Consider the following 27,683-nt stretch of genomic DNA (forward strand, 5'->3'; position numbering starts at 1 on the left):
CCCAGCACCAGAGAGGAGGGAAGGAACTATACATTCAGAATAATCTAAACATCATAGAGAAGGACTTGGCGATGGATACCTAGTCCCCATACTAGAGAGACCAAGGCAGGAGTGCCATATGTCTGAGGCTAGCCTGGGTTACAGAGACCGGATCTTAAAAAATAACATACATATAAACTGGGCAGCAGCGGCACATGCCTTTAATCCCAACACTTGGGAGGCAGAGGCAGGCAGATCTCTGTGAGTTCCAGGCCAGCCTGGTCTACAGAGTGAGTTTGAGGACAGCCAGAGCTACGCAGAGAAACCCTGTCTCAACCCCTGCCTCAAAAAAGTACATATAATGTTGCACTATTGATATAAGGCTAAACATTGTCAGCCCCACAGGTGGACAGCTCTTAATAAATGACATTTAAGGCTGACTTTGGTACTCACATGCACACACATATACACCCCATATACATAAGCATATACAAATACACATAAACGTAATACACCCTCATCCCACAGTCCCCCACCACAGGAAAAACCAAACTGGCTTACCTGGGCATAAGCCAAGTTGAGCACAGTTTCAGAGGCCAAGTACTGTAACCGGTATTCTTTGGAGAGGGCTAGAGCTTCCAGGAGCACAGGCATGGCAATGGTCGGAGAGGAAGATCGCCAATACAGCTCTGCCACTGACAGGAGGACGCTGACCACAGAAAGGAAACGGGATGAGAAGATACACCACCACACACACCACCAGTAAGACACCTGAGGGACTACTTACCTGATCACCATCTCTGTGTTCTTTAGTTTCTGACAGTATGTCAGCAGCTTCTGTAGAAGTCTGTGTGCCTCTGTCATCTGGTTCTGAGCCTGCATTACGACAGCTTTTCTGAAACAACCAAACACAAACAGGGGTGGTTATGCAGATGTCTGCAAGTGCTTCAACTATAACCATTTTGGGATCAAGGCTCTATTTCCTCAGCAAGACTGCTAACCTCTAAAGGGGAAAACTGCCTGATTTAATTTTTGTTAAAAGAAAAGGAAGAAGAGAAGAAGGCAGAAACTGAAAAGGAGCAACAGCAGCTGCTACCACCGACTGTGATCTTAACAGATCATAGACAAGAGGATGGATTCAAAGACATCCTCAGCTATCCAGCAAATCCGAGGCCAGCAAGAGACCCTGCCTCAGAAAACCAGTTGATGCATAGATACGCATATGCACAGAAGAGAAGTCTAACTGGACCAGCAAGAAAGTTGAACAGGCAAAGGCCTCTTCAAGCCCGATGACCTGAGTTCAATCCCTGGGACCCACATAGTGGAAGAAAAGAACTAACTCCTAAAATTTGTTCTATGATCTTCATGTGTGCACTTTGGCTATCCTGAAACTCATTATATAAACCAATTGTCCTAGAACTCACAGGGATCCATCTGCCTCTGCCTCCTTAGCACTGGGATTCAAGGCATGTGCTAACAGACCTAGCTACTGATTATCTATTTTCTTATTTCCTAAATGAAACAGAAAAAAAAAGCCTTGACTTTTTCAGTTAAAGCTGAAAGCAAATTAATGCGCACACAAAAGCACAGTAAATATAAAGCTATTGAAAACATTCTGGAGAGGCTCGGCATTGAAAAGCACTTGTTTCTCTTGCAGAAGACCTGGAATCAGCTCCAGGTTTTGTGGTGACAGCTTTCCAAGTTTCTCACCTATATACACCTTCTATGCCATTAAGCGCTGTGATTCCTGTAACGAGTGAATCAGCCAAATGGAATTTGCCATCATTCATTGCTCTGTCAAACTGTATTTTTTGATCACATAGCATCCATAACTAGTAAGAAAAAAGAATTAAAGACAAAAAGAAAAATATTCACATTTATCAAAGTATATTGGTTTGCTTAGCAAACATCCTAACAATTCACATACATGCATTTTCATTTGAGGTTCTCTCTCTCTCTCTCTCTCTCTCTCTCTCTCTCTCTCTCTCTCTCTCTCTCTCTCTCTCTCTCCCTCTCTTTCTCTCTCTCTATCTATCTAATGTTACAAGCAAGTAAAAAAAGGCAAAGAGAAGCCCACATTCAGTGGTGGGGAACACTTGCAATCCAGCACTTGGGGAAGCAGGCAGGGGATCAAGAGTCCAAGGCCAGCCTGAACCGTGCAGATGTTGCTGTGCAGAACAAACACACACAAAACAGATACATGTCTATTTTATCAGCTCACACTGTGCTTTACAATAATGCCCTTAAATTCTACTGAAATTCTCAGCAAATTCTATTTCCCTCCTGTTTTCCATACTAGGCAATTGATCTGTTGTCTGCCATTCCCATTCATGTTTCCTATACTTTTATAATACCCTTAAACAATATACAGAATAGAGCTGTTTGGTTTCTAATTTTGAGGCAGGGACTCATGTATTGCAGGCTAGCCTCAAAATGTACATACAGTCCTGGATGACTTTGAACTTTTAAAATAATTTATTTTTAGTTTGTGTATGGGAGTTTTGCCTTTACATATGTAAGTGCCCCACTTGCATAGCTAGCACCCTTGGAGGCCCGAAGAGGATTGCTGAATCCTCTGGAGCTATAGTCGTAGAAGTTGTGAGCTGCCATAAAGATGATGGGAACTAAACCCAGGTCTTTTACAACACAAGAAAGTGTTCTTACAACCACTGAGATATCTTGCTAGAACCTGGTTATAAACGTGTGAGTCTCTGTGTGTGTCTATTTGGTACTGGTGATTGAACCAGGGCATTGAGGATACCAAGCAAGGGTTCTGTCACTGAGCTTACGTCCCCAGCCCATGATTTTAAACTTCTGATCGTCCACCCTGCTTCTAGCTCCTGAATATTGGACTTATAGGCATCTACCATCCCATCCAATTTATGTAGTGCCAGGGATAGAATTCAAACTTTGTGCGTGCTAAGCAAGCAGGCTACCACTGAGTCACATCCCTGGCCTGAGCTTGGTTTGCTTTGTTTTTTGAGGCAGGGTCTCACTATGTATCCCTGGATGACACGGAACTCATTACATAGACCAGGCTGGCTTCATTATCAGAGATCTGCCTGTTTCTGCCTCCCATTAAGTGTGAGAAAATACATCCTGTTGTGGAATATTATTTGAAGACGGGTTTCATTTGTTTATGCTGTAGAACACTTGTTTAGTGATGCAAAGATGTGTTGCATTCTTTATGCTACATTTGTTTAGCTCCGTGAGTTGTGTTTACTTCGCCTGTCTAAAACACCTGATAGGGCTAATAAAGAGCTCAACAGTCAACAGCAAGGCAGGAGAAGGAACGGGAGGGGGCAGTTGGCAGGCACAGAGAATAAACAGAAGTAGAAGAGAAAAGAGGATGGAGGAGCAAAAGGAAGAAGACTTTAGGGGCCAGCCACCCAGCAAGACACAGAGAAGAAGAGTATACAGAAAAAGAAAAAGGCAAAATCCCAGAGGAAAAAGATAGAAGGGATAATTTAAGTTAAGAGAAGCTAAGGACGGGCATTTATAAGGAGTGTGATTTACTTGGGAGATGGGCGGCGGGTCCCCCAAGAGTAAAGAGTAAACGACAAGCACTGACAGCATCCACTCCCCACTTGCTTTGTTTCCTTTTCCAATTCACGTATGTGTCTGCGTGTGGATATTAGCATGTGGGTACTAGTGCCTGCAGAGTATCGAAGAGGCTATCAGATCCCCTAGAGCTGGAGTCATAAACGATTGTGAGCTGCCTGACATGGGAGTTGGAAACTAAACTCAGGTCCTGTGCAAGAACAGTACAGTAACCACTGAGGGACCTTTCCAGCCCAATGGGCTATGTGTAAGCTTAGTACAGACGAGGAACATCACCTGCACACATTCTTTCTACCTACTTTTCTGCAGTGCTAAGAACAGAACTAGGACCTTGTGGATGCCTGGCAGGTACTTTACCATTAAAGCACATATCTAGATCAACAACTTCCTTTGTAGCTTAATGTTTTTCTGAGGGAAGACTCTAAAATACCACCCCCACGCTTTTGTTTGTTTGGTTTTTTTTTTTTTTTTCAAGACAGGGTTGTAGCTTTGGAGCCTGTCCCCAGAATTGATATCCACCTGCCTCTGCCTCCTGAGTGCTGGAATTGAAGGCGTGTGCCACCACTGAATGTAAAAGCATTCTTTTCAGAAATAAATCCGTTGGCACAAAAGGCAGATTACCTGGGCATGCTGACTGTTGGGTGGAAATCGCTCCCTCAAGTGCTTTAATACTTCAGCGGCAGCAGCAAAACAACCCTAAAATAGAAAAGCGTGATTTGATTGACATACCAGAACTGAAGTTATACCTGCTCACACACCCAACAGGTTCACATAATCTACCTGATCTTCATCAGCAGGTAGAATACTCAGAGGGCTGAAGGTCACAGTAAGTTATCTCTTTCTTTTCTATACATTCTAATGAATTTCACACTTTCTCTTAAATCTTTTTCCTTGTTAAAATGTGAACTTTAATTGTAAAAACTACTTTCTGTAAATATAATTATTATCAAACTCTGTACTCAACTGGGTTCAGATACATACAGACACAATTTGCACAGGTGTTATCTGTACCACAGAACAGAATCCATTCAAGGAATGTCTACACTTAGCCTCATGTTGAAGAAGACAGGGACTCAGCTGGCCGGTGGTGGCATAGGCCTTTAATCCCAGCACTCGAGAGGCAGAGGCAGGCAGATCTTTAGAAGTTCAAGGCCAGCCTGGTCCACAAATTGAGTTCTAGGGCAGTCAGAGCTGTTACTCAGAGAAATTCTGTCTTAACACAACAAAAACAAAACCAAAAAAGACAGGGTCTCATTGTAATTTAGACTGGCTAGACGGCAATATGTAGTTAAGCCTGGCCACGAACTCTGTTCTTCCTGCCTCTACCTCCCAAGCGCCGAAACTATAGGAGCATACCACTATGCCTGACTTAAAAGTTATTTTGAAGACAGGCTATAAAAAGTGCTTTCTAGGACGAAAAACAAATTAGAGTAGGCCTGGAGGCTCATGGCTGCAATGCCAGAACTTAGGAGGCAGAGACAAAACAAGAGTTTTGAGTTCCAGGCCAGGTTTTCCTACCTGGTGAGCTCCAGGGCAGCCAGGGTCACAAGGAATAATATTCATCTCAAAAAACCCAGCTATTTATTTTTTAGAGTTCTTTTTTAATAATTTATTTTTATTTTGTACACATTTGTTTTTCCTGCATGTATGTTGTTGCAAGGGTGTTGGATCCTGGATTTACAGATCGTTGTGAGCTGCCATGTGGGTGCTGGGAATTGAACCTGGGCCCTCTGGAAGAGCAGTCAGTGCTCTTAACAGCTGAGCCTCTTCCTCCAGCCCCAAAACCCAGTTATACTTATAATCCATTTCAAAGACAATCACAGACCTGCTTGGCATATTTCCTTCCAAGTCTCTTTTATACCTAAATATAAAAAAAATAGAAGAACCCAAAATAACTATGCATATTAATTGTCAAATATGTACAATACTAACTGCATGGTCAGAAATCCCTATATTGTAGGGTTTTGTTTTTTTGATGGGATCTCACTGTATAGCCCTGGTTAGCCTGGAACACAGTATGTAGGCTGGCCTTAGAAGAACAGAGATCTGTCTACGTCTGCCTACTGCTTCACCTCCCAAGTGCTGGAATTAAAGGTGTGCTCCTCCACATCTGCCAAAACAAATATTTTTTGAGTTCCAGATCTTTCCAGTAATAATACATATTAAATCCATATTAGCATTTTCCTTTCTTTCTCCTTCTCCTTCTTTTAATAGTTTTTCAAGACAGAGTTTCTCTGTAGTTTTTGGAGCATGTCCTGGAACTCGCTCTGTAGACCATAGTGGTCTCAAATTCAGAGATCCATTCGCCTGCCTCTGCCTCCTGGTACTGGGATTAAAGGTGTGTACCACCACTTCCCGGCTATTTGACATTATTTATTTAGTGTGCAGGTCAGAGGAAAACCAGGAGAAGCTGGTCCTCTTTTTCCACCATGTGAGCTCCAAGGATCAAGCTCAGGTTGGCAGGCTTGGCAGCAAAGCCTTTACCCACTCTTTACCCACTGAGCCACCTCAAAGAGCTACAATGGTCTTAAATTTAATTTCAACAAAACTGAGTTTTCTCTCTCTTATTTTGACATCCATGTTCTTCTGTGAACCCAGTCATACCTCCTTACAGACATGTGTACTGTAAGGTGCTGTCTTTTTAGTCACGAATGTTCATCTTTCCACCAAGGAGTGCACTGTGTAGAGCTATCACACAACTGAGCTTTAATCTGAAGTGAAACCCACAATGAACTATAGCAATAATCATTTATCTTCCAAGGTTTTTACAGGCCAATCCTGCCTACTGTCTTCATGAATGCCACAGAGAGCTGTGCTGGTATTGAGATGGGCTGTCCAACCTTCAGACCAAGTAAAGAGAACTTTGTACACACTGCAGTCATTCTTCCTCTAGGAAATAGCTCAGATGCACCTGCCATTTCTGAGGCTCAGAAAGGAACGGTACATGATGACCCAGGTCACTTGGGAAGAGAAAGGTGCGGACGCCTTGAGAAGTTTAGTTTGTCCCTCTGGATTGCAGGAGGTCACAAAGGCCTCCCCATGCTCACCCAGTCCTGCCACCCAGGCAAGCACAGTGCAACAGCCAGTTCATTTGGAAACCAGTTCCAGAAGCATAGACAAAAGGAGTAAAAGAATAAACCAGGCTGAGACAAGCCTGCCTTTCCACAGGTGGCCAGCCCAACCGGTGCCATTAAACACCCGGCAGTTCTCAGCACAGAAAACACATGTGGCAGATACTCTAAAATCAAAGGTCTTGCTAAAGCAGCTACAGAACGAGTAAGCTGCTATCGTTCTAGCAGTCATTAAAAGCTTCCAACCCATCTTGGCAAATAATGGTGGGATCACAAAAGACTAAAAAGGAAAACGAAAGGAAGGTAAAACTATTATACAAATCCAAGGGGCAGGCTGTGCCCTGACATTCCATCTGAACTGAACCTCCACCTGACGATAGATGAAGAAAATGACAGAGCCCCACATTGGAGCACCGGACTGAGCTCCCAAGGTCCTGATGAGGAGCAGAAGGAGAGAGAACATGAGAAAGAAAGTCAGGACCGTGAGGGAACCTCCAGCTGGCGACAGATGGGGAAGGTGACTGAGCCCCACATTGGAGCACTGGACTGAGCGCCCAAGGTCCTGATGAGGAGCAGAAGGAGCGAGAACTTGAGGGAGAAAGTCAGGAACGAGAGGGGTGCGTTCACTCATGGAGACGGTGGGACAGAACTAATGGGAGATCACCAACTCCAGTTGGAATGGGTCTGATGGATCATGCGACCAAACCCGTCTCTCTGAATGTGGCCAACAGCGGGGGCTGACTGAGAAGCAAAGGACAATGGCTCTGGGCTCTGATTCTTCTGCATGGACGGGCTCTGTGGGAGCCTTCTCAGCTTGATCGATCACCTTCCTGAACCTGGGGGGAGTTGGGAGGACATTGGTCTTAGCATAGACTGGGGAACCCTGATGGCTCCTTGGCCTTGAAAAGGAGGGAGGGGAAGTATGGGTGGAGGGGAGGGGAGGGAAGGGGGAGAAGGAGGGGAAGGAAGGGGGAGGAGGAGGGGAGGGAGGGGGGGAGGAGGAGGGAAGGAGATGGAAATTTTTAAATATAAAAAAAATAAACCATGAAAAAAAAAAAAAAAAAAAAAATCCAAGGGGCAGGATTACTAAGACTTTTCAAAGCAGCACACAAATTCAGTAGAATGAAAAAGAACTAATCTACACATCCGCAGCAGCTGAGCATGGTGGTGGACACCTGCGGTTCCAGCAACTCAAGATGAGGCAGAACCTCAAGTTCTGGAGTAGCATGAGAGGGAGCGGGAGAGAGGGAGAAAAGTAAAGCTCAGTGGCAACAATGTCACTTCAAAAAGTCCCACAGAGAGCCGGGCGGTGGTGGCGCATGCCTTTAATCCCAGCACTCGGGAGGCAGAGGCAGGCGGATCTCTGAGTTCGAGGCCAGCCTGGTCTACAAGAGCTAGTTCCAGGACAGGCTCTAGAAACTACAGGGAAACCCTGTCTCGAAAAACCAAAAAAAAAAAAAAAAAAAAGTCCCACAGAGCTGGTCAGTGGTAGCACACACCTCTGATCCCAGCACTTGGAAGGCAGAGGCAGGTGGATCTCTGTGAATTCGAAGCCAGCCTGGTCTACAGAGTGAGTTCCAGGACAGCCAGGGCTACACAGAGAAACCCTGTCTCAAAAAACAGAAAACCAACAAAACCAACGATAAAAAAGTCCCACAGGTTCCTGGAGCTCATTCTTTACTCGCCACTTAACCATGGGGTCAGGAGGAAAGAAAGATGCTAGGCAGTTCCTGCAGTCGTGGATGCAAGCCCAGGAGGCAAAGGCGAGAGAACAATTTGAAGTTAGCTCTGAACTACATAAGCAGGGCTGGGAGATAGGCCAGGGATTGAATGCTTACACTAAAGCATGAGTATCTGAGTTTAGTCCCAAAAAATTAAGAAAATCAGAACACTGGGTGTGGTTGTATAAATTTGTAATCCCAGCATTGGAGAAACAAATCAGGCAGATTCTCAGGACTTGCTGGCACAGGCCAGTGAGAAACCCTGTCTCAAAAGACAATGTAGAGACAGCACCCGAAGAATGAGAGGAAGCTCTGGCACCAGTAAAAGGAAGGAAGAAACCTAGGAAGATTAAACATATCAAATTCCTGGAAGAAAGCAGAGAGTAATAAACACAGATACTTTACCCTTTGGCCTGGGAAAGGGTGAGTGGAACTTCCCAGGCAGCACAGGAAGACAAAAACCAATGGGGACAGACAGAACCCATCAAAGCCCAACCTCAAACCTGTGTTTAAGGAAGGGCCAGAAGATGCAAACTAAAGTTGGAGAAGTCTTCACTGTATAGGCTGGGACTCCATCACAACGACGGGGACCGCAAAGGCTGGAGAGGAGTAATGACATGAAGGGCCTGCTCAGACTGCAGCTTGCTTTGTGGGCCCGGGGCTGCAGTCTCCTCCTGGAGCATCAGGACTTGATTTAACCTCCACAAAGAGAATTACGTACAACTGTGCACCACACAAGCCAAGGTCACAAGCAATTCCTACTGTACTTTGGGTCAGCCAAACATGGGTTAGAAACAGAACTGACATGTGCTGGTGGGTAGATATTTAAACTGCCTGGACCTCATATTCTTGAGGCTCTGAAAGGATTTTGCAAGCTAACACACAGACAACACTGAACACAGCTTGTTGGCACAGAACAAGAGAGTGACACTGGCCAACTGTTCCGGCTGCATTACCATACTCCCCTCCTCTCCCCTCCACACACACACACCGCTAACTGTTCCGGCTGCATTACCATACTCCCCTCCTCTCCCCTCCACACACAGACACCTCTGCTGCATTCAGCTTCCATCTCTTCTTTTATTCTGTTTCTTTTTTGTTTTTGTTGTTGTTCTTGTTTTTGAGACAGGGTCTCTACATAGTCCTGGTTGCCCCGGAACTTACTATGTAGACCAGGTTGGCCTCAAATTCAGAGATCCACCTGCCTCTGCCTGTCCAGTGTTGAGAATGAAGGCGTGGCCACCATACCCAGCCTGTTCTGTTTCAGGACAAATGGTCAACCTCTTATTCCCTTCACCGATGTCGAAACCTTTGACAAACTTCTGCACACTCCACATGCAGACCACCTCCATGGGGAACGCCATTCTTCAACAACTGCACCAAACAGACTCATCCAACACACAGCTTTCTCAAACACTAAAGGAAAGAAGAGCCCGAGAGCAAAACCAGTCAGTCTACCTGTGCTGCAGCTGGATTTGAAATGTTCCTCAAAAGCCCACTGGGAGATGGTGCCACTCTTCCAATTAACATTTGGGCCACACCCTTGGAGGCCATGTTGGGACAAGGTAAACAGATCCTTATCACCACGCGCACCTGATATAACGTACTGTGCCTCCTTTCAAGTTGGTTTTCTCAAGAATTTTGCCACAGCAACAAAGCACAAACTAACACAGCAGACCCACCTGTTCTGCATGTAGCTCTGCGAGGTGGCAGAGAGCGACGGCAAAGGACTCAGTGTTGTTCTGCTGCACGCCCGCATTCACTGACTCCAGACTATTCATGCTCAGCAACATCTGGGCTTGCTGTAGTGCCATGGTGCTGGGTGAGGAGAGGGGACAAGTTTCCCTTTAGGCAGCAGACCCAGGCTGCCCCTGAGCCATACCCTACAGTTATTCTCAGTGGAGACACAAGAAAGTTAACTCTTGTGGCTCTGGATGTGTGGAAGCAACTCCTCCCCATGCCAGCTCTCCAGCCTTCATGCCGAGGAGAGCAGAAGTATCCTGGGTGTGCAGTCCCCAAGGAGATGCAGAGTAGGCCAGCACACCTGGGAGCACTCAGCACCCAGATCCCCACCCCCACCGCCCCGTCCACGATGTTCCCTGAGGTCACAGGATGTTAATTAGGTTTCACGGGTAAATTCAGACCCGATGCCATCCTGGCACCGGCTGCTCTGGCAATGCAGGCAGTGGCCAGTGTCGGCAGCTGTTTCAGAGCACACCGTGCCAAAAAATTATCTGAAATACAAAAACAAGACTGGTAAAGAGGCGCTTCCTTTCATTACTGAATTCCTAGAAACAACAGACTTTCTAGGGGATGCATGAGACTGAGACAGGGCTCCAGAGAACTGGTTCAGAAGTTTACTTCCAAACTACAGGTGGCTATGTGGAAAACAGAGAGGCTGGAGATATCCCAGAGAAAACACCTCAACAGAGAAGCACTCTTGTCTACACAAGCAGTTATGGGAAGGGATGCTGAACTTGCACAAGGAGGCCATGCAGCATGCGAACAGGGGGAGGGGGAGTCTCAGCTCCAGGTCAGGTGATCTGGGTTTGAGTCCCAGCTGGTCACTGGTCAATTACACTCAGGATTTTGAGATCAAATGTGCAAACCAGATGAGAGATCACCCACCGGTTATACACAGAGCAGCCGGGAAGAGTAAACCGTGTACATGGGGAGGACTTTGCCAAGTTCGTGCAGACTACAAAATGTCTCCAGATGACGAAGCATTTTCTCTAATCCCCTCTGTGAACAACTTCCGACGGGGACAACCTTGCACAGGCCCAGTGTGATAGCCCTGCTTATCTCCACAGGCTCCACACCTCCGCGGCTCTGGCAGTCTGCCTGGAGACCTACCTGCGGCCGTACAGCCTCCAGATGGCCGTTTTCTGTGCAATGCTGATATCGATAAGCTCCGACAGGCTGTGTTTCCAGTGCAGGAGGTCGGAGTCCTTTAGGGCGTCCATCAGTTTGTTGGCAGTCTTCCCAGCAAAAGCTCTCTGTTGAACAAGGGACTGTATTCCCAGGGAGGCGAGGTACTAAGGGGACAGATATACCCACGACCCAAGATAGAGATTACATGGCAGAATTTGTTTTGCTCTTCAGAAATGTGGTGGATTTCACATTTCAGCACATGCATAGTGACAGCTCTACTTAAAGGAAAGTTCCTACGGCCTGACCTGAACCCTGACCCATGAGAGATGTGTTCCTGAAACTCTAGGGCTGAAAGAGAAGCAGAGGGTACATGGCAAAGAGCCAGGGCTTCGGCATTAGGTAACCTGGACTTAGACACTGCCTCTGCTACTTACTGTTAACTTAGGGCCAGTCACTTAGCTTCTTAGCTAAGCCTCAGCTTCCTCATCTGTAAAATGGGCATCAAACCTATCATAAAGAATTGTTGTAAGGATTACAATGAGATAATAGATCAAACAGTGCCAGGCACATTAGATAACAGGAGATCAAAAATAAAAAGGATGCCTGTCATGAGCAACAAGTTATCTTCTTAACTTCTGGAATAATCTTTAAGGGCAAAGTTTAACTAAAAAAGGCTAAATCTGTAACAAGAGTATATCAAGTCGTCTCTAAAGAGCCACTTCAATTCTGTCCATGTATGTTTCCTTTCCCCAGAGATCACACAGGTACTGCACAGACGGAACAGGTGTACATTAAACTGCTCTCAATCTCATGGTCTAAGGTCACAGATCCAGCAGATGCCCAGACAGAACAACGCTCCTCCATCGGCGGTCTAGACCCCAAAGTCATTCCTATTCTCTGCACACAGACCCCGCCCTCTGCCTAGTCTGTGTCACCAAGGCTACAATGAAAACATCTTCCCAGCAGGCTTTGCTTATTGTTTAAAACAAGGACCAGCAACCATTCTGACAAGGGTCAGAGCAGACTCCAGTTTCCAGGCCACATTTGGTCTCTGCTTACTGTGGCTGTTCTCCTGACCCATCCATCTCAACATGTAAACCTTTCTTTGCTCGAAGTTCACGCACAGGCAGAAAGAGCACCAGATTTGAAACACAGGCTGTAGTTTGCCAATCCCTGGCTTAAAATTAAGCCTTTCCAGAGCTGGGGATGTAGCTCAGTGGTAAAGCGCTTGCCTAGCCTAGCATGTGTGAGGTCACGGGTTCTATTCCCAGCACTAAGAAAGAAGAAAAGTCTTTCCTATAATTTTTCTAAGTGAAAATATACTAACTGTTGCTCAATAAACTAAAACGAAACAAAGATCTCGCATCAAATCAGTAAGTGGGGCTCTCACAGATGTCACTGGGACAAAGGGGATAGAGAGAAACCTGCCCAAAGAATCTAGTAGTGTGATTAATAAAGTCATAGGAAGCAACCAAGAACGAAACCACATGTTGAGATACCCACTATAAGTCTACGCTGGGTCACGACAAAGGTGGGCGGAAGAAGAGACTCCACACCATTTATTCTAACAATCTCACAGAAAGATGAGCCTTACCGGTAACCCAAAATGTACTGCTTTCTTCACAGAATGTTCCAGCAGAACATAGCTATCGGCTCTCTTCTGCCCCAGCACATAAAGCCAGCTCTGGCAAGAGACAACCATCAAAACGTGTCATAACAACGGCAATGGTGGATGTTCCAGTGAACATCAATGTGGACATAAGGCAATTTAAAGGAACAAAATAACCCCCTAAAATACTGCCTCTTGTGAATTTGTTTGAGTGTTAATGAAACCTGTCAGGAATACTGAAACCTTTACCAAAGCCAGACTGAGATAAACAAGCCACTGACCCACTGTATCTCTGCCAGCAAGTAGTAGGCATTTCAGAAAGAAGCATAAAGCTCCCATTTGGCATTTAATTGAGACAAAAGTCACAGGTGATCATTAAGTGTCTCAGGACTCTATATACTTGGCAATTATGCTTTAATACACCAATATTTCACCAAGTTATTAGGTATAGTATCTTGTTTCCCTAATGCCAATATCAATGCAATACTTAACTCATTTTTCATGGTGAGTTTACAGATAAAAAGCACTCAAAGCAGAACAAATGCCATGAATTAAGAAAGGCAAATGACTATGGGGGCCCTTTGAATTCTGTGTCCACCTAAGTAGTTTCCCCTCACTGCTAAGGACCTTTGCTCCCACTGTAAACAACCTGATTAAAACTGGGCCTTCAGGAGGCCAACTCAACCCGCGAGCAACATCCCAAGACCAGAGGACGGCCTCACCAAACAGTGCTGCAGGCACACGTGATCGGCAGACTCCTGGGCAATCCTAATCGCCTCCTGCAGGGCGAGCTCTGCCTGTTGACTAATGACAGACTAAACATTAGCATCCCATTAGCAACCACAAACATGCAAGCGTCAGTAGCAGGAAGTCATCTGCAGGCAGTCTGTCCGTGAGCAGGCTCTAGCAGCAACTGTAGCTATTTATGGACTGTTTTCTCAGTGGCTGCCCCAGCCCCAGGAGCAGGAAACATCCACTGTGGAGGCAGGGACAGGTCCTTCCTAGGGAATGTCTAGTAAAGGGAATGGCTTTCCTTGCTGCTTCTAAAATGTTTGTCCCAGTTCACTGCCAAGAGAACAGCAAGGAAAAGACCAATATTTTACTTAATGAAAAGTTCTTTTCTGCATTGTTTAAAAGCAAAACAAAACACCCTCTAAAAAAATCCCATTTTGCATTGCTCCATTAAATACTACTGCGTGTTGCTTTCTTAATCTGTGTTAATTTTATTAACCACTACACAAACCTCTAATGGCACAGGCCATGCCTTCCACTCTGAATTTCCCAACAGCAATGACAGGATGAAAAACTCACTAATGCTGCCACTGGCACCTCAGTGTGAGAACCAGAAATTCCTGGAAGCCACTTGTTTAAGGAAAAGGTACACAGTGAATTTTCTCCCAACACTAGCAGCAGCTGCACGGGTGAGACTTAACTAAGTGGTCCTGGGTTTGTTTTTCTTAGCTGCCTGTCCAAACAGAGAAGCCAGACCTTTTTACCTGTTTTGCATTTCTTTCAAACTGCTTTCCATGCTGAGCAGAATTCAGATCGTGAGCTACTTGAGAACAGGAAACACACACTCACACACAGGTTCTCAGTTAATATCATTCCATTAAACAATAGCAGATTGGTCATATAGTGCTAAGCTTAGGAAAGATGAGCTTGAAAGAATTATACAGCAGGACTAGCAACTTCCAACACAGAAACTTCAAGAAAGTCAAGCAAACATTTTCAGTAAAAGAACCTGACACGGTGGCCCAGGCCTGTGACCAGGCTAGGCTACATGAGACTGTTTCAAAAAGTCTAAAATCTAGCAAGAGGCAAGCGGGTTCCACACCTGAGGTGTACGGGGAAGCCTACTTAGTTTTCTAAGACAGAAGCAATGGTCTCCTACACTATTCAGTGAATGCTTGAGTTTCCACGACCCAATGCTGATCTCTGTCACCTTCTATTTCTCCTAATTTACAGATGCATATCGCTCAGACAAACCATAAGCTGTGGACCCTTCTCACTGATGCAACCGTTTCCTCCAAACACAGGCACAGGCCACTTGGCTGCCCTAAATCTGTGTTCCAATCTCAGGTCAGCAGGCTGCAAGTAGGACTAACCTGTGACCTTGGCATCTGTGCATATGCACACACCTGGAGTAAGAATGTTCCTTCTTCCAGCAATGGCAACTCCATCACCACAGTTCTCATCCTGGTCTAGTGCTAGCCAAAACCACTACTGTTACATTCTACACTGCTATCTCCCACTTCTCTATTCCTGACACACACAATGGTGCCTAGTGTGAAGTGTATGATCAAGAAATATTCAGCATTATGGGGCTAGGGATATAACTGTCAGCAAAGTGTGTGCCTAATTCAGGGTTCAATCTCTACCACCACATAAGCAGGTGTGCTGCTCTATACCTGAAATCCAAGCATTAGGAGAGGCAGGAGGATTAGAAGTTCAATGTCACTCTTAGCTGTGTAGCAAGTTGGAGGGCAGCTGAAAAACATGAAACCCTATTAAAAAAAGAAAGGTCTTTGGGGCTGGAGCTGTTGCTCAGTGGTAAACAGTTACAGGTCGTGTCCCATAACCAGTACCCCAAGAGGAGTAAAAAAAATAAAATAAAATCAACAAATCACACAAACAAAAAACACGCTCGATGCAGAGGTTATTAAAGTAGAAAAAGGAGTTAATTACCGTAAGATATTATGGAGTCTCACATAACCACTGAATCTCCTTGAGGACATCCTGCTCTGGACCTGCGCACCACGTTTCTGAGAATGTTCAGAGTGTGTTCTTCTCAGACTGTCTGGTAACTCGCACCCACATGTGCCGTCAACGTAAACCCCTCTTACATGACCTTTTCTAACAGGAAAATGCCACACACTTACCCTGACTACAAGTTCTCATGTATTTTCCACAAAACAAAATAAACAATAAAGCCAGGTATATACCATAACAAATCAACCAGTTTTACCTCATGGCTACCTGAACTCATGCAAAAGCACACAGAACTCCAGCAAGCTATGCAGGCTTCTGCCAGCAGACACAACTTTCCTTTAGCTTTTTAAGTACTGAAAATAGCTTCTGCAGCACCGTCATTACATCCAAAAATCCTTTTGGGAACCTTTGGCCTAATAACCCAGTTTCCTCATCCCTAAATGGCTGTGTTGTTCTTCGAAGTAAAAAGACAAACTAGGCCCAGGCACTAAAACATGCAACACTAGAAAGTGACGCCAGGGGGCATACTACTAAGGAAGATTTTCATTAACTTGTGTTCCAGTACAGAAAGGTTCACTCTGGAAGCTAGAAACAAATCTAGAAAAATCTCAAATTAGTTTCTTTCTACATTTTAAAAATAAAATTGCTTGCTTTGTGACAGGGTCTCCTATGTAGTTCAGGCTGTCCTTGATCTTACAGCTGTCTTCTTACCTCAAACTCCTGAATGCTGGGATTACAGGCATGTGCCACTATGCTTAAGAGTGGTTTTGTTCATTTTTGAGATAGGGTCTTACTACATAGCTCTAGTTGGCATGGAACTCACTATGTAGACCAGGCTATCTCAAACTCAGAAATGTATGTGCCTCTGCTCCGGAGTGCTGGGATTAAAGGGGTGCATCACCACCACACCTGGCAAAAGGTGGATTGTTTTTTAAAACACATTTCGGTTAACACTGAGGAGCTTGTCTTCCATATCCGCATGGACAGAAGTCTATGAACTTACTAGTGACCAAAGCGGCAGTGCAGGGCAGCCAGGTTTAGAGCAGCATATCTCAGGCTCCGGCCATAGCCCTCTTCCCCATTACTTTTTCCCTCGGCTCCAGTGAGAATCAGGCGGTCAAAATAATGAAGGAGGCTGTGCGTTGAACTGAAAACATCTTGAACACGGAGGTTGTTTAAGTAGCTGAGGTAATGCTAAAAGAAGAAATAATTAACAGTCTCATGGAAGCCAGAGTTCAGTTTAACCTTTTCTTCACAGGAAAAACGAGGGATTCAAGATACTGGGTTGCAACAGCCCACAGATGACAAACTGCAGTCCCATCAGGTGTTTGCTCAGGTTTATCCTAAATATATGGCCTACAATGTCACTGGCTATGTTAGACCGACGAGTAATACACAAGGGTAGCATACCTCCCCAAGCTAAGGTACTAAGGATCACTGAAGTAATGAAAATCTAATTCATGTACAAATTATAACCTAATTCTTCTAAATGTCCAACTTGACAGAGTAAGACCAGTAAAAATTAGCTACCAGGTTTTCTTGTCCTTTTGCTTTGAATCACAGAATTAAACCACTTTCTCAGTTACTGAAAAACAAAACGTAGCTGTTTTGACATGAGAATAAAATCCGATATCAAATCGAATATCATTAAGGTCAGAGTAACAGATCTGATAGAGAATTAAATTACTGGATATTTAATTTTTAAAGATACTCACAAAAGGGAGAAAGAAAAAGATTTTTTTCAGTCCCAAAATGTTTTTAATAATCAGTCTATGGGCTGGAGAGATGGCTCAGAGGTTAAGAGCACTGCCTGCTCTTCCAGAGGTCCTGAGTTCAATTCCCAGCAACCACATGGTGGCTCACAACCATCTGAGATGAGTTCTGGCGCCCTCTTCTGGCCTCCAGGCATACACACAGACAGAATATTGTATACATAATAAATAAATATTTTTAAAAAAATAATAATCAGTCTACAATCTCCCGTCCAAAGCCACATCCAAAATGAGTAAAAGAACACAGTAGCAGGGCCTCTGGCCCAGAGATGGCGGGAGAGCCCAGCAGCCTGGGCCTGCTATTAACCATGCCAACAATATGATTTCTTTTAGAACCTAGAATTTGTGTGTCTATCTGATGTATTGAACAGCAGTGGCCTTTCTTTGCAACCCAACAACAAATTCTGGAAAAAACGTACTGCTTCAGCAAAGTCAGGATTAAATTTTAACAGGTTGTTCAACTCTTTCTGCAGGGAAGCTGGAGCGAGGGCTTTAGTCTCATCACTCTTCAACAGAGCAGCCTGAAAGTCAAAGTGACAGCAGATTAGAAAGAGGAGGACGCACACTGGCAATCAGAGTAAGTTCGCTCCATCAGCCTCAGCACGGCCTCTTTCTAAACGCACTGACTGCACCAGCACACACACCAATTCCCTCCCGTGCACACAAGCCTCTGGGCCAGCACTCCTCACCCACTTGCTCCTTCCAGGCCCAGCAAACCAACCACTTTCTATTACCTAGGCTAGGCAAGAGCTCGATACCTGCACATGCTCCCATGAGTCCTTCGCACGCCCCCTTCCTGTGGCAGCTGCCAGACTATATGTAAATGTCGCTCGAGCCCTCCCAAGACCGTGAACTCTTTCCAGACAGATTATGTGTTTATCCTTCTCTCTCTAGGACATGTAAAGCACATTACAGTATCTGCTGCACTGCCCTAGACCCAGCTATTTCACATGGGTAGACTCAGCAATTACACAGAGTATGCTACTGCGGCATGGATGCCCCTCAAGAACCCACATTGGCCCCTAATTTGGCAGTACTGAGAAGTGCTGGAGACCTTTAAAAGGTAGAGTCTTAAACACACACACGCATCCCCAAACAACCAAAACCAACTAAGAGATCATAATAACCACTCAAATCATGAAAGGCCCTTACAGGAATTTGAGAGTTCTGAAATCACTGGAAAATCATTAAAGGGATTCTCAAAGAATTTAAGGATCCTAAAACAAAAGAAAACAACAAAAAAATAGTACCTAGTGGTAGGAATTAGGCCAGTAGGGCTATGGCCTCAAAGGTACCCCTAGGACACACACCTCTCAGTCTCACTGCGGCACAGCTACAGATGGGTCCATTTGTTTTGACAAGCGTTCCCACTATGATGTGTGACTCTCAGAAGCCCAAACCAAGCCAGGCAGTGGTGGAGCACGCCTTTAATCCCAGCACTTGGGAGAGAGAAGTAGGCAGATCTCTGAGTTCGAGGCCAGCTTGGTCTACATAATGAGTTCCAAGACAGGCACCAAAGACCAAAGCTACAGAGAAACCCTGTAGCAGAAAACCAAAAAAAAAAACAAAACAAAACAAAACAAAACAACAAAAACAAAAACCACACACAACAGGGCCAATCAATCTTGGACTTAAATATCCCCTCTTTAGCTGACAGTACTCTATGCTGCATATTTCTTTGGAGTAGCACAAAACTGACTAATATATGTCAAAAAACAGTTACAAGTTAATTTTTTAAAGACAATTTTGCTATGTACCCATCTCTGGCCAGACTAATATGTAGGCCACACTGGTCTCACACTTGAGAGATCTACCTCATTTGCCTGTCGAGTGCTGGAATTAAAGGAGTGCATCAATGCACTATTAAATGTTTTATACTAAACTGTTTATATTAAGTAATAAAACCCTATTAAATGTTTATACTTAACAGGTTATACAGGCAGTACATTCAAATTTTATATAGGTGACTTTTTCTCTAAATAGTAGTTATTTGGTTCTTTCTGTTTTTGGGAACATGCTGTGTAGTCCATGCTGGCCTCTAACTAGTGATCCTTCTGAATGCTGTGACCATAGGGAAGCAACAATAATTTCCAATTAAACCCCCTTTTCTTGAGATGGCCTCTGTGTCCCCTGGCTGACTTAACTATTAGATCAGGCTAGCCTCAAACTCACGGACATTCCATTTTATTTTTTTATATTTATTTATTTATTATGTATACAATATTCTGTCTGTGTGTATGCCTGAAGGCCAGAAGAGGGCGCCAGACCCCATTACAGAGGGTTGGTTGTGAGCCACCATGTGGTTGCTGGGAATTGAACTCAGGACCTTTGGAAGAGCACACAATGCTCTTAATGGAGCCATCTCTCCAGCCCCACAGACATTCCATTTTTAATTCTTTTTAATCATTATAAAAACTGCCATAAAATATGAAATGGCTACAAAAGAAATAAGAAGTTAGTAATACTATTAGCTAGAAGATTATGAATAGTTTAACATATTGTTTTTCTTGAAAGGATTTGGCCTTAATCTTTCAATCCTCTGACTCAGTAACTGCCTCAGTAACTGCTGAGAGTACTGAAGTATCACCATACCTGGTTACAGTACAGTATTTTACCCTCCTATTTTTTCTCTCCACATATGTATATGAAGTTGAGTACAATGGCCTAACCATGTAAACTTAGCACTCGGGTGGCAGTTACAGAAGGATCAAGAGTTTCTGGGTCACATACTAAGGTAAAAAAATCATGGTAGCTCATGCCTGTAATCGCAGTATTCAAGACGCAGGAGAATCCTTGCCAGTTTGAGGCCAGTCAGACCTACTCAGTGAGACCCTATCTCAGAGGGAAAAATAAATAAAAGGGCAGGGACAGGAGGAATGTTGCTCAGTGGTTAAGAGCACTGACATGCAGTTTACATACATGCATGCAAGCGAAACATCCACACAATAAAACAAAAAATTTAAGAAGATAAAATAATGATATAATTTTATTTTTTTTCTTTTTTTAAAAAAGAGGTTTTTATTTATTTATTTTTATTCTATGTTTGGGTATTTTGCCTACAGGTATGTTTGTATACTACATATATGCAGTGCTCCACGGAGGCCAGAAGAGGGCAAGAGATCCCTGGAACTGGGGTTAAAGCAGGTTCTGAGCCTCCATGTGGGTGTGTTAGGAACCCAACCTGGGTCTAGACTCTGGAAGAGCAGCCAGTGCTCTTACCCACTGAGCCATCTGTCTCTCCAGCCCGTCCATTTCTTCTTTCCACATAATAATATATCATGAATTTTGTCTCATCATCAAAAGGTCTTTGAAAACAATTTCTACTGTAGCATTGTTAACTCTTTCACTCACATTTATTACAAATACTGCCCGTCTTGTTTGCCTTCTAATTAGGGTAGAGAATGTGATGATGACATTTCAGATCTTAAGTTCTATGCTGAAAAACCAAGTATCTCCTACATGGTTTCTTCCAGAGCTTTTATGTTCATAAAGGCTTTCCCCACCCAGAGACAGTTAAACCTTAATATGTAGCTCCTTCTAGTCTAATTATAGCGTCACCCATTTACATTTAACCCTTTAATTCATCTGTAGGGCACCGGTGTGAGGAGACAAATACTTCTTCCTCACAGCTACTGTAGCTAGTACTTAGTTATGAAACCCATGCTCCGTAGTTATGGAATTCTACATGAAATTCACCTGCAGGGCTAACTCAATTATTTTAGACCAGGCTATCCTGGAATTGACAGAGATCTGCCTGCCTCTGTCTCTATAGTGGTGGGACTGAAGGCATCTACCACCACATTTGGCCAAAATTCAAATACTACATTTTTTTGCAGGCAGGAAATTATGAACAAAATAAAACAAAAAAAAAAAACAGGACAAAGAAAATTAAAATTCTATTTTGTATTAAAAATAACACAGGAGAAAATAATTAGTTTATGTTAGCACAATAATGAAAATCTATGGCTCATATCTGGAGCAACATATACCAAGATCTGGAACTTGAAATACATTAAAAAATAAAACAATTGCCTGAAGAGATGGTTAAGTTGTTAAGTTGCTAGCTGCTCTTCCAGAGACCAAAGTTCAGTGCCCAACACCCACATCAGGCAGCTCCCATCCACCTGCTTCCTTCTGGCCTCTGAGGGCACTACATCCATGTGCACATACCCATACATAGACACAAATATACACCTGATTATGTTTTTAATTTAAAAAAGATGATGGCTGGGTAGTGGTGGTGCACGCCTTAATCCCAGCATTTAGGAGCTTAAGACAGAAAACAGTCTAGGCTACATAGTGACATCCTAGTCCTGCTCCAAAACATAAAGGCTCATTCTATCTGGATAGAGCATGTAGTAAACACGTTACAGAGCACAATGTAATTGTAGAATCCAGAGAGTAGTTGTATGGGCATTGACGATACAACACTTTTGCTGGGTGGGGTGGCTCAAGCTTACAATCCGACTACTTGAAGGCCAAAACAGGAGGACTGCCAACAGTTTGAGGCCAGCCTGAGCTACAGCATGAAATCCCATCTCAAACTAACAAAGAGCAAATGGTGGGATGTGTGGAGGTCAGGTGACAACGTGTGGGAGGCTGCTTCTCTCTTCCTGCCATGCTAAGTTCCAGACCTTGGTGACAGGCACCTTTACACACTGAGCTACTTTGTCTGTCCCTGCACTTTTCTTTACGTTTCTGTTTGAAAATGTCAAAAAGACAAGGTGGGGGGTTATGTGCAGCCCTCTGTAATCCCAGAGCTAGACGGGCAGTGAGGGATTCTCAGAGTGAGCTGGCAAGTATGGACTCAGCTGAGAACTCCTGCCTCAATGAATAGGGCAGAGAACAACTGAGAGAGATGCACATGCACACATATGGGCCATACACGTACCAACACAGCAGACGTGTACATTGGGAAAACATGTTAAGTGGGGATATAACAGATTGCTTTAGTGTTTGCCTCGTAAGCACAGGACACTGGGTTCCATTCCCTCAATACTACAAGTAAATACATAACTGCAAAAAAGAAAAAAGCCAAACTAAATTACTAGGGTATGGGCTGTTGGTCACACACTGTCATCAAATGAGCCTGCATTATAACATTAAAAGAAGAACAGAGTGGGGCTGGAGAGATGGCTCAGTGGTTTAAGAACATTGGCTGTTCTTCCCGAGGACCTGGGTTCAATCCCTAGCACCCACCTGGCAGCTCACAACTGTCTGTAATTCTAACTCTAGGGGATCCGACACCCTCACACAGAGTATATACAGGCAAAACACCAGTGTTCAAGAAATAAATAAATCTTAAAAAAAAAAGAACAGAGTGACATAGCACAGGCCAGGACCCACGGACGCTACCAGACAGACAGACAAGAGGAGCAGACACTAAACTCCTGCAAATAAACTTCCTAACTTCACACGGACAGGACACCATAGGACTTATTAAAAGGAAAAAAAAAAAAAAAGCTCCTAAGTTACATAATTAACATACCTGCTGAGAAAGAAAAAATTCTGCTTGTTTTTGGGACAGAGGACCACTGCAAGATACTTCCTCTTCTCTGGAAAATGAAAGCAAATAAATAAATAAATAAATAAATAAATAAATAAATAGCAAAGAATCACACAAGAGTAAAAGAGATAACATTTACAAATCATATAAATTCTTTAAAAGTACAAAGTCAATTATGGTAATGCACTCCTATAATTCTACTACTTATGAGGCTGAAACAGGAAGATGGCAAGTTCAAGTTCAGTGAATTACATGTTTAAAAAAAATCAAACATCAGAACGTAATGAAAGCAGGGACCACACACACCTACAGACCCATGTTTACATGGCATTACAACAGCTGAAACATAAAAGCAACTCAATTATCCACTGACAAACTTTAGAGAAGCAAAATGGGGTGTACGCATACAATTTATTATTCAGTCTTTTAAAAACAGGAGATTCTCAGGCTGCAGAGATTGATCAGTGTTTGGAGCAGATGCTGTTCTGCATAAGACCCAAGTTTGATTTCCAGCACCTACATGGCAGCTCACAACTATCTGAAGCCCCAGTTTCAGAGGATCTCTTCCAGACTCTGCCGGCATATATACAACATGAGGGAACCTTCCGAATACCACAGCTCCCTACTCCTAGGACTCTCTATCTTATGTCCCAGTCTTTCTTTCTTTAAAATAGTCTTGCCAGGCGGTGGTGGCACATGCCTTTAATCCCAGCTCTCGGGAGGAAGAAACAGGTGGATCTCTGAGTTCAAGGCTAGCCTAGTCTACACAGGGAGCTCCAGGGCAGCCAGAACCACACAGAGAAACACTGTCTCAAAAAAACAAAAATAAACAAAACAAAACAAAAAGCACACAGGGTCTTATTAAATAGCCTAAGCTATCCTGGAACTCAGTGCAGGCAGATCTGGAACTCATAATCCTGCCTCCTTGATCTATTCCTATTCTCTCCCTAGTGAGCATTATACACACCACCAAACATGGTGTCTGTTTCATTTTTTACCACAGTGACTCTCTTGAAAATTTATCAAAGTTAAACTTTAGTCACCTCCCCATCATCTGTCCATCCCTACCTAATGACAGAAACATGGGGATTTTCTCCTCTTTGAAAATGAACAGCACCAAGCATAAGGACCTGGCATGCAGGAAACACTCAGTAAACTTTTATGGAGTAAGTGAGTTTGGGAAATTGGTATTAAGTTACCACCAAGAAAAGAAACATGAGAATTTCCTCAGATGTTAGGGCCTCCCAAAAACCCAGGAAAGAAGCAGTGCAGGTATCTTGCGGCCTAAGGCTCTCCAGAGGAGGTGCACATGGTGTGATTCTAGAGGCTGCATTCCTTCTGCAGAACCCAAACGCTGCTGCTGAGACACAAAGATGAACCAAAGGCCAAGCTAAATTTCAGCTGCCTGTTCTGTAACATTTGAGAAACATTTAATAACTGAACAGTTCAACTTCCAAATGTGTTAGCAGAAGGTTAAACCTAGAGTCTCAGAAGGCAAGTTCTGTTCCACTGGGTTACATTCTCAGCCATTCCTTTCCTATGTTAACAACTGGAGTGGGCAGCATTGGCCCACACTTGCAACTCCACAACTGAAGGCTGACGCAGGACTGTCATCTGGACTATCAGTGGGGTTACCCACAGCTGAAGGCTGACGCAGGACTGTCGTCTGGACTATCAGTGGGGTTACCCCTTCAAACAGGAGAACCTGGCTGTCAGGTGGGGGGACTCACAAATCACACAATTACCTAATGTGCTAGTTTCCCCTTTTTCAGCTTTAATATTAATTTACAAGAAAAATAACTTCCCTGTAGAAAGCTAAAAGCACCCCAATAACTACAAGAAAGGGGAGTTTTTCTTGCAATGTAATAAAATAAAATCATAAAAGGGGCAGGGGCAGGGGCTGGAAATATGACTCTGTAGCTAAAAGCACTGGCTACTCTTTCAGAGGACCCAGGTTCAATTCCCAGCACCCAAATGGCAGCTCCGAACAGTCTATAACTCCAATTCCAGGAGACCTGACACCTTCACACCAATGCACAAAAAAATAAAAGCTAAATAAATTTTTTTTTTAAAAAAAAAAGGTCGGGTAGCTACTCATCTAGCATGCATGAGATTGTGGATTCTAGCCACCCCCTGAAAGAAAAAAGAAACTGCACACACAACACACACACAAAATTAAAAATTTCCTTTTCAAAAGTCAAGAAAGGGCTTCAATTAACCATTCTAAAACAGTAACTGAAAAAAAAGCTCAATGGTGGAACACCCAAAGAGCACGCACAGGCCCTGGACCCAATCCCCAACAAAAACAGAACAAAAAGCTTCAAATAATCAAAGGAGTCAAGAAATACACAAAACTACACACACACACACACACATACACACATACGTGTGTATGTATAAATGTATTTTTTTTTTTAAAATTTCTTTATTTTTCCTTTGAGAGAGTCTCTCTATGTAGTCCTGTCTGTCTTAAAACTAACTCTGTAGATCAGGCTGGCCTCTAATAGAGATCTTCCTGCCTCTGCCTCCTGAGCTCTGGGATAAAAGTCTTACACCACCACACCCGACCTGAAACTGTGTGTGTGAGTTTGTATATGTGCTATGTATATATGTGTTCCTGTTTGAGGACAGACAGGGATGAGTCTAAGCCCAGTGCAGAGCAGATGTCCAAAGAACAGGAAAACTTACGGAAAGCCGTTGGACTATGAGCTAATTTAAACATTTCATACAGAGATGTGTATGTGTGGAGAAGGCCTGTGTTTTCGGTGGCCCTCAGGAGATTCTCATGAACAGTCAAAAGTTCCCTCATTCTGAAGATTGATGCTGTTGCTTATTAGTGTAGCTGTCCCCACAGGAAAGAACTGCATGCTCAAACTTAGAAATCTGAGTGGGAGAACCAGGGCTCAGAGAAGCTGGAAGAGAAAGACAATTCCCAGGGCAGATCACAATGGGCCACCTTTACATCATGCCTGCTAATACCTCTTCCTAGTCACCACATTCTAAAAGTAAAGAGGATCACCTGACAGAAACTGTGCCCCTATAGCTACTGCCATAAGCCCAAAGGAAGGGAGCCACTGAAACCATACCTTGACCTCACTCTTTCTACCCGTGGACTGCCCACTTTTGTCTCCCACCAGCCAACTCCAAGCCATAGGGTATGAAGCCTTGGATGCAGTCTGACTCAACCTGGATCCCCAGGGACGGGAAAGGGACAGCCAGCTCATACAGCCTGGAGCAAAGCAAACCGAGCACTTTCAGTGAAGCTGTACCACCACAGGAAAACAGACTCACCTTACAGACACATCGAGCTCCTCCTTTTCCATTTGCCGCTCTGCGTCCTCCCTGTCCATCTCAGCATCTTCCACCGTCTTCTTCTCCCCACTCTGGAAGTACTGCTGAAGGGCAGTGTACAGCTTAAACACCTGACTGAATGAAAGCTTACTGTAGGCCAAGATCATGTGACGCAGAAACAGACCTACAAAAGAAGACCACAGACAAGATAAAGGCGTTAGCTGATATCCTAGGACAAGGCAACAACTATGGGCCCAATTCTTCCTGGGAAGAACCGCAGGCGCCTGCAGATGCTGCCCCTCCTCTTGGAGTGTTCCTCCCTCATGCTTTACGTTCAGAGCTCAGGCCTCTCCCATCTCCATCCTGTCAGGCCTCTATTTTCTTCACAGCTATTCAAACTATCTAAAACCATATTTACTATATTTGATTCTAATCGAAAGCCAAGAAGTGTTTAAATTAGCTTATTTACTGATTAACTTTTTACCATCTGCCACCCCTCCTCCCAGCATAACGTAGTCTCTGTGAGACGAAAATCTATATCTACCTCGTACATCCAGGACCTGGGAAACAGGAATTCAATAAACAACTGATTCAAGAAACATAAAAACAACCATGCAACGGAGCCAGAGGGGAGGGACACGGGTACAGTTAGTAGAAAAAGCATCAAAGAAATGCCATGTATGCACGTACTGCAGATACTAAAGTAACAGTGTATTTACTTACCTCACTTCCTAAGTTTGGCTGGTGACCCTCACTTACAAGTTGCACCACACAGGCAAGTGGTCCGCAGGAGTGTGGAATGAGCTGGGAAACCCTAAAGACCCCAGAACCAGACTAACTATTACAGATAAAACAGAGGAGCTTCTCCATAAATTATGGTTAAATATGGATCAAAACAGTAAGGCAGCAAATACAAACCACAATATAGCAATACCCTATTCTGCTTGTTCATGTACACCAAAGGAATGACAGATGCCCCTTGGAAAGCTGCTCACTTCAATGACAGCGCTCTCTGCTCCTCTGAGAAGTTTCATACCTACTACACTTGTTTTGTGAACCTCTGGTTCAGTTCCAGAAAAAGAATCTGAAAGGTCATCAAAAAATTGTTCCATATCCTTCAATTCGCCTTCAGCCATCAGTTTGATTCTGAATGAGAAAATCGGGATGCATGTTTTAGGAAGGCCCGCTGAACATCTCCCATGTATCATATTCCTGAATTACCAATAACAGTTCTGATTTCAAGGTTTGTCTAAAGCTGTGGCTTGTAAAACAAACTTTATATTCCACTTAAAATGTCACTCCCATATTTCTCAAGAGTATCATACATTGCTCCCTTCCTGGTCATAACATTTGTCAAAGTAAAAATGGAATTATCTAAAACAAGAGGAGGTAATTCCATAGAAAATAATACATCTGGGGGGAAAGAATATATAATCTTCATGTCTAATGCTATCCACTTAAAAAAAATTTAAATAAAGGTACTAAGAAAAACAATCCCTCAAATAAGTATAACTTTATTTCGCCATGGATCCCAGCTGGCTTCCAATCTGTTTTACAGCCAAGGAAAACTTTGAACTTCTGTTCTTCCTGCCT

The 27,683-nt window shown here is 43.8% G+C and overlaps 1 protein-coding gene across 2 annotated transcripts in view; it reads right to left on the reverse strand.

Annotated features, from left to right (window-relative positions):
* The window catches only part of Anapc5 (anaphase promoting complex subunit 5), a 31,680-nt gene that overhangs the window by 1,383 nt on the left and 2,614 nt on the right, over nt 1–27,683 (reverse strand). Inside the window, exons 3-15 of one of the 2 annotated variants that reach the window (XM_038345113.1) lie at nt 27,127–27,236; nt 26,091–26,274; nt 22,782–22,848; nt 17,713–17,814; nt 16,525–16,715; nt 13,535–13,616; nt 12,798–12,887; nt 11,186–11,328; nt 10,015–10,150; nt 4,162–4,236; nt 1,690–1,811; nt 767–874; nt 541–688 (exon numbers count right to left, since the gene is read on the reverse strand). In XM_038345113.1, the coding sequence (XP_038201041.1) occupies nt 541–688; nt 767–874; nt 1,690–1,811; nt 4,162–4,236; nt 10,015–10,150; nt 11,186–11,328; nt 12,798–12,887; nt 13,535–13,616; nt 16,525–16,715; nt 17,713–17,814; nt 22,782–22,848; nt 26,091–26,274; nt 27,127–27,236 (1,558 nt within the window). Of the gene's footprint in view, nt 1–540; nt 689–766; nt 875–1,689; nt 1,812–4,161; nt 4,237–10,014; nt 10,151–11,185; nt 11,368–12,797; nt 12,888–13,534; nt 13,617–16,524; nt 16,716–17,712; nt 17,815–22,781; nt 22,849–26,090; nt 26,275–27,126; nt 27,237–27,683 lie in introns of both variants that reach the window. The other variant, XM_038345112.1, reaches the window with a different exon arrangement.

This window comes from Arvicola amphibius, chromosome 10, assembly GCF_903992535.2.
Source record: "Arvicola amphibius chromosome 10, mArvAmp1.2, whole genome shotgun sequence".
Taxonomy (NCBI): Eukaryota; Metazoa; Chordata; class Mammalia; order Rodentia; family Cricetidae; genus Arvicola; species Arvicola amphibius.